We start from the raw sequence: 17,778 nt of genomic DNA, 5'->3' as shown, positions 1-17,778 counted from the left end.
ATATTTGAAAAATATATAAACTGTGTTTTAATGTGAGATTCTGAGTTCCTTGTCTTAGAAAATCAAATTATAAAGGTATGGGATCGTAATTTCACGTGACGCCTGTCCCAATAGCAGTTGTTACGCAGTTCCGGTAAACTCAAATTATTTTTGGACCAGTCATTCACGGAAAAAAAGCCTTGACCAAAAGTAACGGGACGTGTTAGAGCCACGGACACAAGGTAAATTATCAATTCCATGAAAATCAACGTTACACACTTGTTTATCAGACCAGTATGTTTTGAGTTTGATCAATTGGAGTGGGTTGTTTTGCGACCTTTTCTGCCTCGGCCTGTTTCTTGTTTACACATGTATATTCTAGCAACGCTGATGTTGCAAGTTTACAGTCACCTGCTTCCAGACCGGATTACTATATGGTGTCAACAACCGTAGGCCTATAGCTATATTATATTGTCCATTGTATATCTATAGTCAATAACAAATCTTACTCCAACAACCTTGCGTTTTATCATAGCCTGGCATATATAGGTAAACTCTAGAATTAGTTGCAGGTCACTGTCATGATATTCACACAGCAAGTTAGTAGACACTATCAAGAATGTGACGTGTGTATCAGTCAGTCATGGCTGACCCAGAGGTATCAAATGTCATCTGTAGCCACAATTTGTTCTTGCTGGACTATTTTTATAGACAGTCTGACTGCTATGATCAGTAAGCCAGCTCCCGGTTAGTGTGAATGGGTGACAGTTGTCTACCTGCACTATATATACAAATGTATGTGGACACCCCATCCAATTAGTGGATTAGGCTATTTCAGCCACATTTGTTGCTGACAGGTATATAAAATTGAGCACACCGCCATACAATCTCCATAGACAAACACAGCCACAAAGTGGTAGGCCACACAAACTCACAGAATGGGACCACTGAGTGCTGAAGCATGTAAAAATGGTCAGTCCTTGGTTGCAACGCTCACTACAGAGTTCCAAACTGCCTCTGGACACAAACTGTTCCTCAGGAGCTTTATGAAATGAGTTTCCATGGCTGAGAAGCTGCACACAAGCCTAAGATCACCATGCACAATGCAGAGACTGTCAACAAATACAGCAAAGAGATGCTGTTTTTATTAGTGAGTTCATGTTTAAGTTCTTACTCAGCACTGTCAACACTTTTATAAGCCATAAAATGTGTGTTCTTCCTATTTCCATTCAGCGTTGCACTGCAGCAGAAATGAGTGTGTAGGAAAGTGGCTTGTGTTATTATTAGTGGCTTGGGGAGTTTATGTCAAGGAATATTTCACTTTCTCTCTTTCATAGGAGTAACATGAATTTGTGCTGAAGGGGGTCTGGGGGCGGGGGGTTCAGGCGGGCGGGCGCTGAAGGGGGGGATGGCTCGAGGGAGTGCGCAGGCAAGTGTGTTGTAAAAGGAGGAGAGAAAGAACGATAACGAGTAGAGAGGAGCCGAATTCAGAAAGTAACTTACGTCTGAGTATCGTTGGAGAAAGAGGACGTACTAGTTCTGGAAGAGGATTGTTCCATACCACCGAGTGACTGTCTTTTTCGCCAGAGTGATGCTAGCTGTCTAACGTTACCCACCGGAGTGATGGACATCAAATAATTGTTACTGTGAGTTGAAGTGATTTAACGTTAGTTCTAAAATATTCCCTGGAAGTAATTGAACTTTCTGTTTATGACCTGAAAGAAGAGGAAATCTAAAGTTGGGGACTTTTCAGTTGTTTGACATTACAAAGTAACGTTAGTGCAAGGATAAGAAGGGACACCTAATACTGAACATTTAGGCCTAATTAGCCATTCAGAGAATAATATTACCGTGACAACGTTGCAGACTAACGTAAACTCACGTATACTCGTACATCGCATTGGTCCGTACAATTGCCCTTATTTTAGCGCCCCAACAACTCCAGATCAACTGTAATGTCAATACCATTGTAAAGCACAATTTCTCCCCTTTCCAACAAAATAAATGACATGACCTAAACGCTGCCCGTTTCTGCGTAATTCAAGCAGGCAAATTGAAAATGGCGGATGGGGAAGCGAAACTAATGCGTGATGGTGAGAAGGAGATGTCGTGTGGGAAAATGGCTTTTTTTCACTCGATCTGTCCAACTTATCACCTTATCGCCTCTAAAATGTAAATAAAACACTATAAAGAGTTTATATGTGTCATTTACATACCTATTTGAAGGTTTGTATCGAATTCGAATCGCGTTTTTAGGGCGGTGCTAAAGTGATCTTAGAAGTAAACAGCGGCTTTGAGAATGATGATGCATGCAACGATGACAAAGACTAGGTATCCCACCCTTACCCCGTCACTGTCCATTTCTTTTTTCAAAAGGACGAGAGAAGTGCTACACCTGGTGGAGAGAGATTGTAAGACAGAAATAGTTGCTTAATGCATGCTGTACGTTACGACATGACACGCCACGATGTAAAGGAGGGCCCGTTTTTTAAACTTTTCTCCAATACTATTGTAATGACCTGACTAGATCATAAATGAACAATTGTCCAGACAGAGGCTTGAGTTTGCGAATTGACGGTTTATTGAACCAACTTTACACAGGCTACTGTTTGGGCCGTAGCACACGCCAAATAGATGACAGATAACCCACAAGCCAATCGTGACCTTCTCTTGTGAAGCCCAGACGTAAGAGAGAGAGAACAAAGGCTGAACCTGGTCTTAACTTCCAATGCCCAACCCCCCTCCACGCCACTCCGCCAACCACCAGGATGCCCGGCATCAGAACATTCCAGGCATTCCCGTGATTGGCAGATAGCAGGTTGATTGACATGTCGGACCCCGCGAACACCGGGTACTGGTCAGTACAACACAACCACCTCCTAGCCTAGCACATAACACACAGCTGTCTGTGCGGGTCGCTACACTATAGAGCCATTACCATGTCGATCAACGCTTGAATAGACACATAGTTCACACCGATTTTGAAGTAAATCTAGTCGCTACAGTCCCATTAGTTTTCTTTGTAGCCTCGTTTGAATGTTGCAGTTGCGCACATTTGTAAAGAATGGGGTGAGTTTACGTTACTTCTATTAGACCTCATACAGACCCCATGAACACAGTAACGGGTGTCATTCGTTATTTTAGTTTGTTATTGGGATATCTGATATAGTGTCTTCAAGCTAGGCTAACCTTGCACGTGAGGTAGGTTACCGTATGTTATTCTGTGCTATTTTGCCAGTTGTGTTTCCTTAAAACTGGTAATATAGTTCTGCTTTAAAATAATGAGACTATCTTTATATTACTACTGCCTTGGGGTAAGGGGTCTAACCTGTCATGGGTATTGGGATGTATTGTGGGTGGATGCTCCATGCTATTAACCATGTAATCTGAGGGGCTGCATACAGTGAGTTATTTGTATTTTTTTCACCCTATACTATTAGGAAAAGTGCCACTACTAAGGTTGTACATTTTGGGGAATATTCAGAGGTGGAAACTTTACGTGGGAATATGCAAATTAATAATAATACCATTTAAATGTAGATGTTTTTTGCATTGGATATATTTACCATATCATATGGAGACAGAAACATAAACCTTTTACCTTATTATAACTATACATAATTGCAAATTATTAAATCCTTCCAATAGAAAAAAACAGCAACAACAATTAGTTACAAATTTAACTTTAATTAAATGAGTTGACTCTTCACATGGGAGGATTTCACTGAACAACAAAAGAAAGGGAATATTGAATGATCACCAATGATCCATCGCATCTCCCAAAACCGTTTTCAACATACATCTGTAAAATGATAGTCTAGAAACTGAAGCTTTGGTTGTCTTCCTCTCAGGCTTCCATGTCTTCTCCCTAGACCTCCTCAATGTCCACCTCTTGAACATCAGACTCTGAGGCCTCATCTTCACTATCACTTTCCAACCTCCAACATCCAACAGGATGGCGTTGTCTCCCTCAATCCGTGCAATGGCTACTGCTATAGGGTTCAGGAGTTTCAGGCTGCTTACCACTCTCCCAAAAAAATAACCCAGGAGGATCCTCTTGATGGGGCTGTCCAGATCGGCAGACTGTGATATGGCCATTTCTTGGAGACACTCCTTCCCCTCAAGGAGACTGTCAAACATGATGACAACTCCACCCAACAGGTGTTGCTAGGCAGCTTCAATGTGGTGCTCTTATTCTTCTCACTTTGCTTGGTGAGGTAGATTGCAGCAATAACTTGGCGACCCTTCACATACCTAACGATTTTCTTGGCTCTCTTGGAGAGTGTATCCACTGTTTACAGTGCCATGATGTCCTTGAGGAGCAGATTCAATGAATGAGCAGCACAGCCAATGGGTGTGATGTGAGGGTAGGACTCCTCCACTTTAGACCAAGCAGCCTTCATGTTTGCAGCATTGTCTGTCACCAGTGCAAATACCTTCTGTGATCCAAGGTCATTGATGGCTGCCTTCAGCTCATCTGCAATGTAGAGACCTGTGTGTCTGTTGTCCCTTGTGTCTGTGCTCTTGTAGATTGTCTTCCCAGCCTGGTGCAGGTCTGCAATTTTGTTTCTGGTGTCCTTTTAGTATTGGCCATAGTGGAGTTTGGAGTGTGACTGTTTGAGGTTGTGGATAGGTGTCTTTTATACTGAAAACAAGTTCAAACAGGTGCCATTAATACAGGTAACGAGTGGAGGACAGACGAGCCTCTTAAAGAAGAAGTTACAGGTCTGTGAGAGCCAGAAATCTTGCTTGTTTGTAGGTGACCAAATACTTATTTTCCACCATAATTAGCAAATAAATTCATAAAAAATCCTACAATGTGATTTTATGGATTTTTTTTTCTAATTTTGTCTGTCATAGTTGAAGTGTACCTATGATGAAAATTACAGGCCTCTCTCATCTTTGTAAGTGGGAGAACTTGCACAATTGGTGGCTGACTAACTACTTTTTTGCCCCACTGTAGGTGTGACTAAGTCTATTGCGCTGTGTGATTTGTGATTTAGCTGTTATATTATTTCAATTGACTATTTCTGTATTTTTATTTCATCATGTTTCATTGATAAACAAATTGTATCACCTCTAACAATTTTTTAGAGATTTTGTTATTTCACTGAACGAAAATATAAATGCAACATGCAACAATTTCAAATATTTTACAGAGTTACAGTTCAGGAAATCAGTCAATTGAAATACATTCATTAGGCCCTAATCTATGGATTTCACATGACTGGGAATGCAGATATGCATCTGTTGATAAAAAAAATGTGGGCATGGATCATTAAACCTGTTAGTATCTGGTGTGACCACCATTTGCCTCATGCAGCGCGACACATCTCCTTCACGTAGAGTTGATCAGGCTATTGATTGTGTTCTGTAGAATGTTGTCCCACTACTTTTCAATGGCTTTTCAAACTTGCTGAATATTGGTGGGAACTGGAACACGCTGTTGTACACAGCGATCCAGAGCATCCCAAACATGCTCAATGGGTGACATGTCTGGTGAGTACGCAGGCCATGGAAGAACTGGGACATTTTAAAGTTTCCAGAAATTGTGTACAGATCCTGGCGACATGGGGCCGTGCATTATCATGCTGAAACATGAGGTGATGTCAGTGGCTGAACGGCGTGACAATGGGCCTCTAGGATCTCGTCACAGTATCTCTGTGCATTCAAATGGCCAATTGTGTTGGGCTGGCATGGTTACATGTGGTCTGCGGTTATAAGGCCAGTTGGAGGTACTGCCAAATTCTCTAAAACAATATTGGGGGTGGCTTATAATAATTCAATGTTCATTTCTATATCTGGCAACAGTTCTGGTGGACATTCCTACAGTCAGCATGCCAATTGCACGGTCCCTCAACTTGAGACATCTGTGGCATTGTGTTGTGTGACAACTACACATTTTAGTGGCCCCAGCACTAGGTTCACCTGTGTAATGATCATGCTGTTTAATCAGCTTCTTGATATACCACACCTGTCAGGTGGCTGGATTATCTTGGCAAAGGAGAAATGTTCACTAACAGGGATGTAAACAAATTTGTGCACAAAATTAGAGAGAAATTCAGTGCATATGGAAAATGTCTGGGAAACTTGGCACTTTACTTGCTCTTTCACAAATAAAATATGTAGTATATGGGTAGAGCCAGAAGCAATGTGTAGAGGCAATATGTCTAACTTTCTCTTGTGTGGCAGAGTTGTAGTTGGCCCTTGTCTGTCCTCTAATGAATGAAGCTGAGTGTAGTTAAGTACCGTCAGGATTTTCATTAACACTGTAAGTGACTGTTTGTTATTTAATCTTTCTGTTTCAGGTGAAGATAACAGACATGTCGTTTATATTTAACTGGATCTACAGAGGCCTCAGTGGTGTGCTGCAGTTACTAGGTACAGTGCATTTAAGCGATAAGCCTAGAGGAAGTGTGGTATTTGGCCAATATACCACGGCTAAGGGCTGTTCTTATGCATGATGCAACGGGGAGTGCCTAGATTCAACCCTTAGCCGTAGTATATTGGCCATAAATCACAAAGCCCTGAGGTGCCTTATTGCTATTATAAACTGGATACCAATGTAATTAGAGCAGTAAAAATACATGTTTTGTTATACCCACGGTATACAGTCTCATATACCACTGCTGTCAGCCAATCAGCATTCATGGCTCGAACCACCCAATTTATAATACAATTTAAACCATTCAATCATTCAAACTAACTACTGAAGAAAGATGAATTACATACTGAAGAGTGATCAACTTTATTTCTGAGTGTATCTGTAGCGTTTGACTCATGCTGTACCAATAACTGTGTTTTCTTTCTCAACCACATTCCTAACCTAATCATATTATGGTCAAATCAGCTATTCAATCCCATGTCGTATTGTCAGCATCATATTTTCCTACATTAAATTTGATGGTAAATAGACTGTCTCTTCACTTGTATCTCCCTCCAGGTTTGTATAAGAAGTCTGGGAAGCTGGTGTTCCTTGGTTTGGACAATGCTGGGAAAACAACACTACTGCACATGCTTAGAGATGACCGACTGGGACAGCATGTGCCAACCCTACATCCCAGTAAGGCAAAGGAGGTTCAGACACCTTTTGCTTACTTACCTATGGCTGTCCATCGTTCTCTTTTAAGTGCTCTTATTGAATGACCTTTGTCTGGTGTTCCTAAAGTAGTCTATTTGTCTGCCTCTGTCCCACAGCATCAGAAGAGTTAACCATTGCTGGGATGACATTCACAACATTTGATCTTGGTGGTCACACACAAGGTACACATTAGAACTCAAACTTGGTTAACTTATGGTTAAGTCTTGAAATCTTCAGGTGATACCAAGGCTTAAGTGGCAGGGACAAGTCACTTGGGATCAATGAAACTGCTTTGATTTTCACTCACAGCCAGAAGAATCTGGAAGAACTACCTCCCAGCTATAAATGGTATAGTCTACCTGGTGGATTGTGCAGACCATGAGAGACTACAAGAAGCCAAAATTGAACTGGATGTAAGCAACCCCCAACACAATTCTACAAAGAAAATAGATGGTAGTAGTAAATAAGCACTATACAGTATCTTACACCCAGTAGTTATTGTATGGCTAAATGCTAATCAATACACCATTGCTTTTCACTGATGAGCAGGGCATTAAATCCTTACGTTTATTGACGCACCCGTGCATCAACTTAATGAACATAATACAAAAATCCTGATCGAAATCCATCAGTTTAAAAGCTGCAATATGTAACTTTTTGGGCGACCCCCGAAAAAGTTACATAGAAATTTGAGTGGTAGATCTGTCACTCGTTGAAAACAAGTCTAAGAAACGGTAGATCTGTTCTATGTGCGCTATTTCAAATCAAATCAAACTTTATTTGTCACATGCGCTGACTAGAACAACTATAAGCATTACCGTGAAATGCTTACTTAAAAGCCCTTGACCAACAATGCAGTTAAAGGAAGAGTTAAGAAAATATTTACCAAATTAACAAGTTTTTTTAAATGGAAAAAAAGTGACACAATTTAAATAACAAGACTATATACAGGAGGTACAGGTTAGTCGAGGTAATTTGTACATAAAGGTAAAGTGACTATGCATAGAAAATAAACAGCGAGTAGCCGCAAATGGGGGGTGTGTCAATGTCAATAGTCCGGGTGGCCATTTGATTAATTGTTCAGCAGTCTTATGGCTTGGTGTCAAGAAGCTGTTAAAGAGCCATTTGGTCCTAGACTTGGTACTCCGGTACCCCTTGCTGTGTGGTATCAGAGAGAACAGTCTATGACTTGGGTGACTAGAGTCTTTGACAATTTTTGGGCTTTCCTCTGACACCGCCTAGTATATAGGTCCTGGATGGCAGGAAGCCACTACCACTGCCTTACGGTCAGTAAGCAGTTGCCATACCAGACGGTGATGCAACCTGTCAGGATGCTCTTGATGGTGCAGATGCAAAACTTTTGAGGATCTGGGGACCCATGCCAAGTATTTTCAGTCTCCTGAGGTGGAAAAGGTATAGTGCCCTCTTCGACTGTCTTGGTGTGTTTGGACCATGATAGTTTGTTGGTCATGTAGACACCAAGGAACTTGAAACTCTCGACCCGGTCCACTAAAGCCCCGTAGATGTTAATGGGAGCCTGTTCTGCCCGCCTTTTCCTGTAGTCCACGATCACTCCTTTGTCTTGCTCAAATTGAGGGAGAGGTTGTTGTCCTGGCACCACACTGCCAGGTCTCTGACCTCCTCCCTATAGGCTGTCTCATCGTTGTCGCTAATCAGGCCTACCACTGTTGTCGTCAGCAAACGTAATGATGGTGTTGGAGTCGTGTTTGGCCACTCAGTCATCGGTGAATAGGGAGTACAGGAGGGGACTAAGCATTCACCCCTGAGGGGCTCCTGTGTTGAGGATCAGCGTGGCAGACGTGTTGTTGCCTACCCTTACCACCTGCGGGCGGCCCGTCAGAAAGTCCAGGATCCAGTTGCAGAGGGAGGTGTTTAGTCCCAGGGTCCTTAGCTTAGTGGGCTCAATGGTGTTGAACGCTGAGCGGTAGTCCTTGAACAGCATTCCCACATAGGTGTTCCTTTTGTCCAGGTGGGAAAGGGCAGTGTGGAGGGCAATAGAGATTGCATCATCTGTGGATATGTTGGGGCGGTATGCAAATTGGGTGGGTCTAGTGTATCTGGGATGATGGTGTTGATGTGAGCCATGACTAGATTTTCAAAGCACTTCATGGCTACAGATGTGAGTGCTACGGGGAGGTAATAATTTAAGCAGGTTACCTTTGCTTTCTTGGGCACAGGGACTATGGTGGTATGCTTGAAACATGTAGAGGTTTAAAATGTCAGTGAAGACACTTGCCAGTTGGCTTTGAGTACACGTCCTGGTAATCCGTCTGGCCTTACGGCTTTGTGAATGTTGACCTGTTTAAAGGTCTTGCGCACATCGGCTACCTAGAGCTCTATCACACAGTCGTCCGGAACAGCTGGTGCTCTCATGCATGCTTCAGTGTTGCATAAAAGGCATTTAGCTCGTCTGGTAGGCTCGCATCACTTGGCAGCTCGCAGCTGGGTTTCCCTTTGTACTCCGTAACAGTTTTCAAGCCCTGCCACATCCGACGAGTGTCAGAGCCGGTGTAATAGGATTCAATCCTAATCCAGTATTTACGCTTTGCTTGTTTGATGGTTCGTCTGAGGGCTTAGCAGTCATCGGCTTCATCAATAAGTGCATCGACGACGTCCCCCCCACAGTGACCGTACGTACACATCCCAACCAGAAGCCATGGATTATGAGCAACATCCGCATTACATAAAAAGCCTTTAGCTCGATGCGGATGTTGCTTGTAATCCATGGCTTCTGGTTGGGATATGTACGCATGGTCACTGTGGGGATGACTACGTCGTTGTCGATGCGCTTATTGATGAAGCCGATGACTGAGGTGGTATACACCTCAATGCCATTGGATGAATCCCATTTTCCAGTCTGTGCTAGCAAAACAGTCCTGTAGCGTAACATCCACGTCATCTGACCACTTCCGTATTGAGCGAGTCACTGGTACTTCCTGCTTTAGTTTTTGCTTGTAAGCAGGAATCAGGAGGATAGAATTATGGTCATATTTGCCAAATGGAGGGTGAGGGAGAGCTTTGTATGCATCTTTGTGTGTGGCGTAAAGGTGGTCTAGAGTTGTTTTTGTTTTTTTCTCCTCTGGTTGCACATGTGACATGCTGGTAGAAATTAGGTAAAACGGATTTAAGTTTGCCTGCATTAAAGTCCCCAGCCACTAGGAGCGCCGCTTTTGGATGAGCATTTTCTTGTTTGCTTATGGCCTTGTACAGCTGGTTGAGTGCTGTCTTAGTGCCAGCATCGGTTAGTGGTGGTAAATAGACAGCTACGAAAAATAATATAGATGAGAACTCTCTTGGTATATAGTGTGGTCTAAAGCTTATCATAAGGTACTCTACCTCAGGCGAGCAATACCTTGAGACTTCTTTAATATTAGACATCGTGCACCAGCTGTTGACAAATACACACACCCCCACCCGCGTCTTGCCAGACGTAGCTTCTCTGTCCTGCCGATACATGGAAAATCCCGCCAGCTCTATATTATCCGTGTTGTTGTTCAGCCACGACTCGTGAAACATCCCATTGGTAGGATAGTCTTGATCGTATATCATCCATTTTCTTTTCCAATGATTGCACGTTGGCCAATAGAACAGATGGTAGTGGAGGTTTACTCACTCATCTACAAATTCTCTTAAGGCAGCCTTACCTCCGGATTTGGGCCCGTTCCCAAGAAAACAGGATATCTTTTGCGTCAGACTCGTTAAAGAAAAAGTCTTCTTCCAGTTCGAGGTGAGTAATCACTGTTCTGATGTCCAGAAAACAAAGTTACAAACAATGTGAAAAAAATAACAAAATAGCACAGTTGGTTAGGAGTTAGTCATCAGTTGGTCATCCCCTCCGGCACCATTCTTAAAGTATTTCTATGCTTCCAGTTTTTTTTTTTTTTTTTTGAGTCTTTTACTTTCGGTTTTGTACACCAGCTTCAAACAGCTGAAAATACTAGATTTTTGGTTATGGAAAATGTATTTCACAGCCATTTAAATGGTACAATGATTCTCCAGACTATACTTGTTTGTTTTGTCACATAAACTGAAATTAAACGAACTATTACTATTTTAGCAACCAGGAAATGTCGGTGCGATTTCTGCATAGTGCGTCTTTAAGCAAGATATCAGTTGCATGGACTGCATCCGCCTATGTCGCCCTTCCGCATCTGAGGTGGAAAATGGCAGCATTACAGAGCTGTTTGTCATACCAGGAGACAATAGGTCTCGTCACGAAAACGTCTGTAGCGTCTGAAAGGTTTGGCCTACTAACTAATATGACCACTCTATGGAAAGATGACATTCTCACGAACACGACCCCCACAAGTGTCACAGAACTAGTCTCAATTTAACCAATACAAATTAATGGAGGTAGTTTTAAGCCAACAAAAACAAGCGGTTAAATGTGTCTAAAACAACAAATATTTGTGAGCTTTCTTATATTTCCTAGATATAGGACAGACAGCTTATTCCTTGTTATTTATTTTTTGACTGTCTTTTTTTGCCATTTATGCATGTCTTATTCAATGCGTTTCTAAGGGCAATAGTAGTAAAGGCCAAATGTAAATATTTTATAGGTTCTTTTTTTTTACAATTACTTTTATACCTAAAGGGGTCCTAAAATTCCAACTGAAATAGCTAAAGGATCCATGGTATGACCATCTTTAAACAATATCACATGAAACCTTAGGAGAACTTTTAGAGGTTTAACTGGCCCTCTACATTCTCCCTCTCCAGGCGCTGTTAACAGATGAGACCATCTACAATGTGCCTGTACTTATCCTCGGGAATAAGATCGACCGCCAAGAGGCAATCAGTGAAGACGCACTCCGAGGGATGTTCGGACTCATTGGACACACTACCGGAAAGGTGAGGAGGAGAGGGGCTTACTGTTGAATGCACACAACATCATTTACCCTCTAGAGCAGCAGCCTCCAGAGCAACTGACATTGGATAGTACCAGTACAATCATACTAGGAAGTAAAGAAGAAAAACAAACAAAACATAAAGCAGTCCTAATGTTGAAAAAAACAGCATTATGTTGTCACATTTGGTTTATTTTGAAAGCACACAATCGACACTATTTTCCATACGTGTTTTTAATAGTTTTTTGAAGGACCATAGAGTTAAGTCTGCTTTGTATTTTCCTATTTGCCAAGTAAATATGGTATCATAGTATTGCAATACTGGTATTGTGAGAACACTACTACAGAGCTAGGCAATTGGGTCTAGTATAGACAATGACTAAATGTGGATGACAAATGACTGATTTAGAGTACAGTTAGGATCCACTTCATTGTAGTAGTTTATTATGGTAACTCTGTAGTCTCACATTGACTCCAATGCAAAGGAAAAGGTTGGATTGGAGGGTAATCTTTACTTGTCTCTTCTGCCTATGTGTTTCTCTCCTTAGGGTAATGTGTCACTGAAGGAGCTGAACCTGAGGCCCATGGAGATCTTCATGTGTAGTGTTCTGAAGAGGCAGGGATACGGAGATGGTTTCCGCTGGCTCTCACAGTACATTGACTGATCGATCCATCACTATTTCTCTTACTAGATTCACACTATACAGCCAACTCAAAACTTACTGGGTGGGCTAGATTATTTCAAATAAAATGGTCATTTCCACCATGGTTCAAGCAACTATGATGGATGTGTAACAAGTTCAGGTCAGCCAAGTACACAAGAGGACAGACATGCCTCACGAATCTACCCGCTGGAAAATCTATTAACTGCTAGCGTGCTATATTTATTGTAATTTTTACATTTGAGAAAGTGTGGCCTCAATAAGTAAATATATTTCTAAGACAAATATATTTTTATTGATACAGTATTTATACTCTTGTGTTTTGGACATATTTCTTTGGGTTCAAACAGTGTTGAAATATGTAAATGTTTGATAGTAGAATAGTAAAATCTAATAATAATTGGTACACCCTTTTATAGTCTGAGCCCTATGTAGTGAATTCAAACTTCAAAACCAATATTGTGTAGTTTACACGTTGCGTCATAATGATCTGTTACTTTCTGAAAGTACTGTGGTGGTGGGCATTTTGAATCATACCTCAGTCAAACAGTTTTATTATTACAGTATTATTTCTCCTCCCACTTATGATGACGTTACAGGGTAGGACATGTCATCGCTTTGAACCAGTTCGTAACCATGGTTTATTTTTAAGTTGCTGGCATTGGATTTCAGAGGGGTTATTGGTGTAACAGTTCCGCGTTTGTGTCTTTTCGACATTGCTGCTCTCTCCTTCCACGAACATTTGATATCGGAAGTTTACATACACTTAAGGTTGGAGTCATCAAAACTCGTTCTTCAACCACTCCACAAATGTCTTGTTAACAACCTATAGTTTTGGCAAGTCGGTTAGGACATCTACTTTGTGCATGACACAAGTAATTTTTCCAACAATTGTTTACAGACAGATTATTTCACTTATAATTCACTGTATCACAATTCCAGTGGGTCAAGATTTTACATGCACTAAGTGTACTGTTCCCTTAAACAGCTTGGAAAATTCCAAAAAATGATGTCATGGCTTTACAAGCTTCTGATAGGCTACTTGACATCATTTGAGTCAATTGGAGGTGAACTTGTGGATGTATTTCAAGGCCTACCTTCAAACTCAGTGCCTCTTTGCTTGACATCATTGGAAAATCAAAATAAATCAGCCAAGACTTCCAGAAAAAAAATTGTAGACCTCCACAAGTCTTGTTCATCCTTGGGAGGAATTTCCAAACGCCCGAAGGTACCACGTTCATCTGTACAAACAATAGTACGCAAGTTTAAACACCATGGGACCATGCAGCCGTCATACCGCTCAGGAAGGAGACGCATTCTGTCTCCTAGAGATAAATGTACTTTGGTGTCGAAAAGTGCAAATCAATCCCAGAACAACAGCAAAGGACCTTGTGAAGATGCTTGTGGAAACCGGTACAAAAGTATCTATATCCACTGTAAAACGACACCTATATCAACTTCCGCTCAGCAAGGAAGAAGCCACTGCTCCAAAACGGCCATAAAAAAGCCTGGCTACGGTTTGCAACTGCACATGGGGACAAAGATCGTACTTTTTGGAGAAATGTCCCCTGGTCTGATGAAACAAAAATAGAACTGTTTGGCCATAATGACAATTGTTATGTTTGGAGGAAAAAGGGGGAGGCTTGCAAGCCGAAGAACACCATCCCAACCATGAAGCACGGGGGTTAAGGCTTGGTCACAAATGGGTCTTCCAAATGGACAATGACCCCAAGCATACTTCCAAAGTTATGGCTTAAGGACAACAAAGTCAAGGTATTGGAGTGGCCATCACAAAGCCCTGACCTCAACCAATAGAACATTTGCGGGCATAACTGAAAAGCGTGTGCAAGCACGGAGGCCTACAAACCTGACTCGGATTCACCAGCTCTGTCAGGAGGAATGGGCCAAAATTCACCCAAATTATTGTGGAAAGCTTGTGGAGGGCTACCCAAAACGTTTGACCCAAGTTAAACAATTTAAAGGCAATGCTACCAAATACTAATTGAGTGTATGTAAACTTCTGACCCATTGGGAATGTGATGAAATAAATAAAAGCTGAAGTAAATCGTTCTCTCTCCTATTATTCTGACATTTCACATTCTTAAAATAAAGTGGTAATCCTACCTGACCTAAAACAGGGAAATTTTACTTGGATTAAATGTCAGGAATTGTGAAAAACTGAGTTTAAATGTATTTGGCTTAGATGTATGTAAACTTCCGACTTCAACTGTACTACATAGCAGGCCTGGGTTCACATACTTTTAGAAATCTTTCAAATACTTTGATATTTTTCTTTAGCCTGCCTGGATTGCCAGGTTTGTACTTCTGGGAATTTTCTGTTGGTTCTATTGCAACATACAAGCTCAATCAAGCACAGCGGAAGTATTTTAAATGATTTCAAATTGTAATTGAGCTAGGTCTGCTATACCAACCAGGCCAAATTCTTTTTTCTATAACTGCCAAAGCGTATAGGCCTACACCCTTACATTTATTCTAAGCAGTTATCTTTTCAAATGCATATCATAAAAGGAAAGCAATGGTGCCCTAAACGTATTTTACTGTAAAAAACATGGAATCTATGCAGATGATAATTGATGTTTTATTACATGGCTATTCCAGTAGAATTCCGCTTCCTTCAAGAATATATTGATATCCTATTATCCTAAATAGTTACATACCAGACAGGTTTTACCAACAAGGACAAAGTTGTTGTTTTCTCATAAATGACTGTTTTTGTATTGATAATTCCAGTTGTTTCACTACCAACCAATGACATGAATGTGACTACAAGTGCATTAACACTTTTTATTTATAAATTGTTTAATACAAAAGTGCATTATTTTGTAATACCAGGGTTTTATCACAACTGTGTAGGTTACAGATGATGTATGCAATTTCCTATAGTCTACCAACTGTATACGTGGTTTTTGTTTCTGTAAAATAAGTACTTGGTGACTATTGGCTGCTCATAGCTATAATAAACTCAGCAAAAAAAGAAATGTCCCTTTTTCAGGACCGTCTTTCAAAAATGATTTGTAAAAATCCAAATAACTTCACAGATCTTAATTTGTAAAGGGTTTAAACACTGTTTCCCATGCTTGTTCAATGAACCATTAATGAACATGCACCTGTGGAACGGTCATTAAGACACTAACAGCTTACAGACAGTAGGCAATTAAGGTCACAGTTATGAAAACTTAGGATACTGAAGAGGCCTTTCTACTGACTCTGAAAAACACCTCAAGAAAGATTCCCAGGGTCCCTGCTCATCTGCGTGAACTTGCCTTAGGCATGCTGCAAGGAGGGATGAGGACTGCAGATGTGGTCAGGGCAATATATTGCAATGTCCATACTGTGAGACGCCTAAGACAGCGGTACAGGGAGACAGGACGGATCGTTGATTGTCCTCGCAGTGGCAGACCATGTGTAACAACACCTGCACAGGATCGGTACATCCGAACATCACACCTGCGGGACAGGTACAGGATGGCAATAACAACTGCCCGAGTTACACCAGGAATGCACAATCAGTGCTCAGACTGTCCGCAATAGGCTGAGAGAGGCTGGACTGAGGGCTCATCCTGACATGGCCCTCCAGCATGACAATGCCACCAGCTATACTGCTCGTTCAGTGTGTGATTTCCTGCAAGACCGGAATGTCAGTGATCTGCCATGGCCAGCGAAGAGCCCGGATCTCAATCCCATTGAGCACGTCTGGATCCTGTTGGACCGGAGGTTGAGGGCTAGGGCCAATCCCCCCAGAAATGTCCGGGAACTTGCAGGTGCCTTGGTGGAAGAGTGGGGTAACATTTCACAGCAAGAACTGGCAAATATGGTGCAGTCTATGAGGAGATGCACTGCAGTACTTAATGCAGCTGGTGGCCACACCAGATACTGACTGTTAACCCCCCCTTTGTTCAGGGACACATTATTCCATTTCTGTTAGTCACATGTCTGTGGAACTTGTTCAGTTCATGTCTCAGTTGTTGAATCTCGTTATGTTGAAATATTTACACATGTTAAGTTTGCTGAAAATAAACGCAGTTGACAGTGAGTGGATGTTTCTTTTTTTGCTGAGTTCATGAGAGTACTTGTGTGGTACTAAAGAGAATGGGCTTTGTAGGACAGACTCACAATATCTGAGAGTGCAGTAGATAGAGGGTGCCTTTTATCCTTTTTGTAAATAATGTGAAATTATTCTGCATGACCTCTTACAGTCGTTTATTGATTTAGATATTTTTTCCCTTCGGTTTAGATCAGTATCAAAATAAATATTTTGGACAATCTGTTTTGCTATATTATCATTTATGTTCTTAAATGCTATGACACATTTATGGTTGGTTGTCTTAAAATTGCAATGGATATGAGACAACAATCTATGATATTTGAATTGCAGTTGCAATTGAAGTTTGATCTAGATCACTAAATACCCATAGAGAGAAATGGTGGTCTAATAGCCCACTCGAAGTTATCACTTTGCTATAGTAAGGAATGTTGTTACACCCCTTGACGTTTTCAACATTTTGTTGTTACAGCCTGATTTTAAAATGGATTAAATTGAGATGTGTCACTTATCTACACATAATACCCCATAATGTCAAAGTCAAATGTTGGCTTTTAGAACATTTTACAAATGAATGAAAAGCTGAAATGTCTTGAGTCAATAAGTATTCAACGTCCTTTGTAATGGAAAGCCTAAATAAGTTTGGGAGTAAATATTTGCTTAACAAATCACAAGTTGCATTGACTCACTCTGTATGCAATAATAGTGGTTAACATGATTTTTTTTTTATGACTACCTCATCTCTGTACCCCACATACAGTTGAAGTCGGAAGTTTACATACACCTTAGCCATAACATTTAAACTGTTTTTTTAACCTTTATTTAACTACGCAGGTTAGTTAAGAACAAATTCTTATTTTCAATGACTGCCTTGGAACAGTGGGTTAACTGCCTTGTTCAGGGGCAGAAAAACAAGTTTTAACCTTGTCAGCTCAGGGATTCGATCTTGCAACCTTTTGGTTACTAGTCCAACGCTCTTACCACTAGGCTACCTGCCACCCTGTTTTTCACAATTCCTGACATTTAATCCTAGTAAAAATGCCGTCTTAGGTCAGTTAGGATCACCACTTTATTTTAAGAATGTGAAATGTCAGAATAATAGTTTGGAGAATTATTTATTTTAGC

General features: G+C 41.1%; 1 protein-coding gene across 2 annotated transcripts; it reads left to right on the top strand.

Moving 5' to 3' along the window:
- The first annotated feature begins 144 nt into the window (after positions 1-144).
- Positions 145-16,644, top strand: LOC115112677 (GTP-binding protein SAR1a-like). Of its 2 annotated transcripts, XM_029639704.2 has the most exons (8): positions 145-221; positions 6,288-6,360; positions 6,923-7,042; positions 7,177-7,242; positions 7,370-7,473; positions 10,716-10,808; positions 11,801-11,932; positions 12,477-16,644. In XM_029639704.2, the coding sequence occupies exons 2-8, from the start codon at positions 6,303-6,305 to the stop codon at positions 12,591-12,593; spliced, it is 690 nt and encodes a 229-aa protein (XP_029495564.1). In that variant the 5' UTR covers positions 145-221; positions 6,288-6,302; the 3' UTR covers positions 12,594-16,644. The 2 variants fall into 2 exon arrangements, with proteins under 2 accessions (XP_029495564.1, XP_029495565.1); XM_029639705.2 differs by lacking the exon at positions 10,716-10,808.
- Positions 16,645-17,778: the final 1,134 nt, after the last annotated feature.

Source organism: Oncorhynchus nerka, linkage group LG28, assembly GCF_034236695.1.
Source record: "Oncorhynchus nerka isolate Pitt River linkage group LG28, Oner_Uvic_2.0, whole genome shotgun sequence".
Lineage (NCBI taxonomy): Eukaryota > Metazoa > Chordata > Actinopteri > Salmoniformes > Salmonidae > Oncorhynchus > Oncorhynchus nerka.
Note: the sequence above shows the minus strand (reverse complement) of the source record. Positions and strands in the feature narration are given on the sequence as shown.

Bases quoted from the DNA above. Each gene is read 5' to 3' on its own strand.
- LOC115112677 (XM_029639704.2), top strand. From the start codon at position 6,303: ATGTCGTTTATATTTAACTGGATCTACAGAGGCCTCAGTGGTGTGCTG. The intron at 10,809-11,800 runs GTGAGTAATCAC...CTCCCTCTCCAG, and splicing joins AAGTCTTCTTCCAGTTCGAG to GCGCTGTTAACAGATGAGAC. The intron at 11,933-12,476 runs GTGAGGAGGAGA...TTCTCTCCTTAG, and splicing joins TTGGACACACTACCGGAAAG to GGTAATGTGTCACTGAAGGA.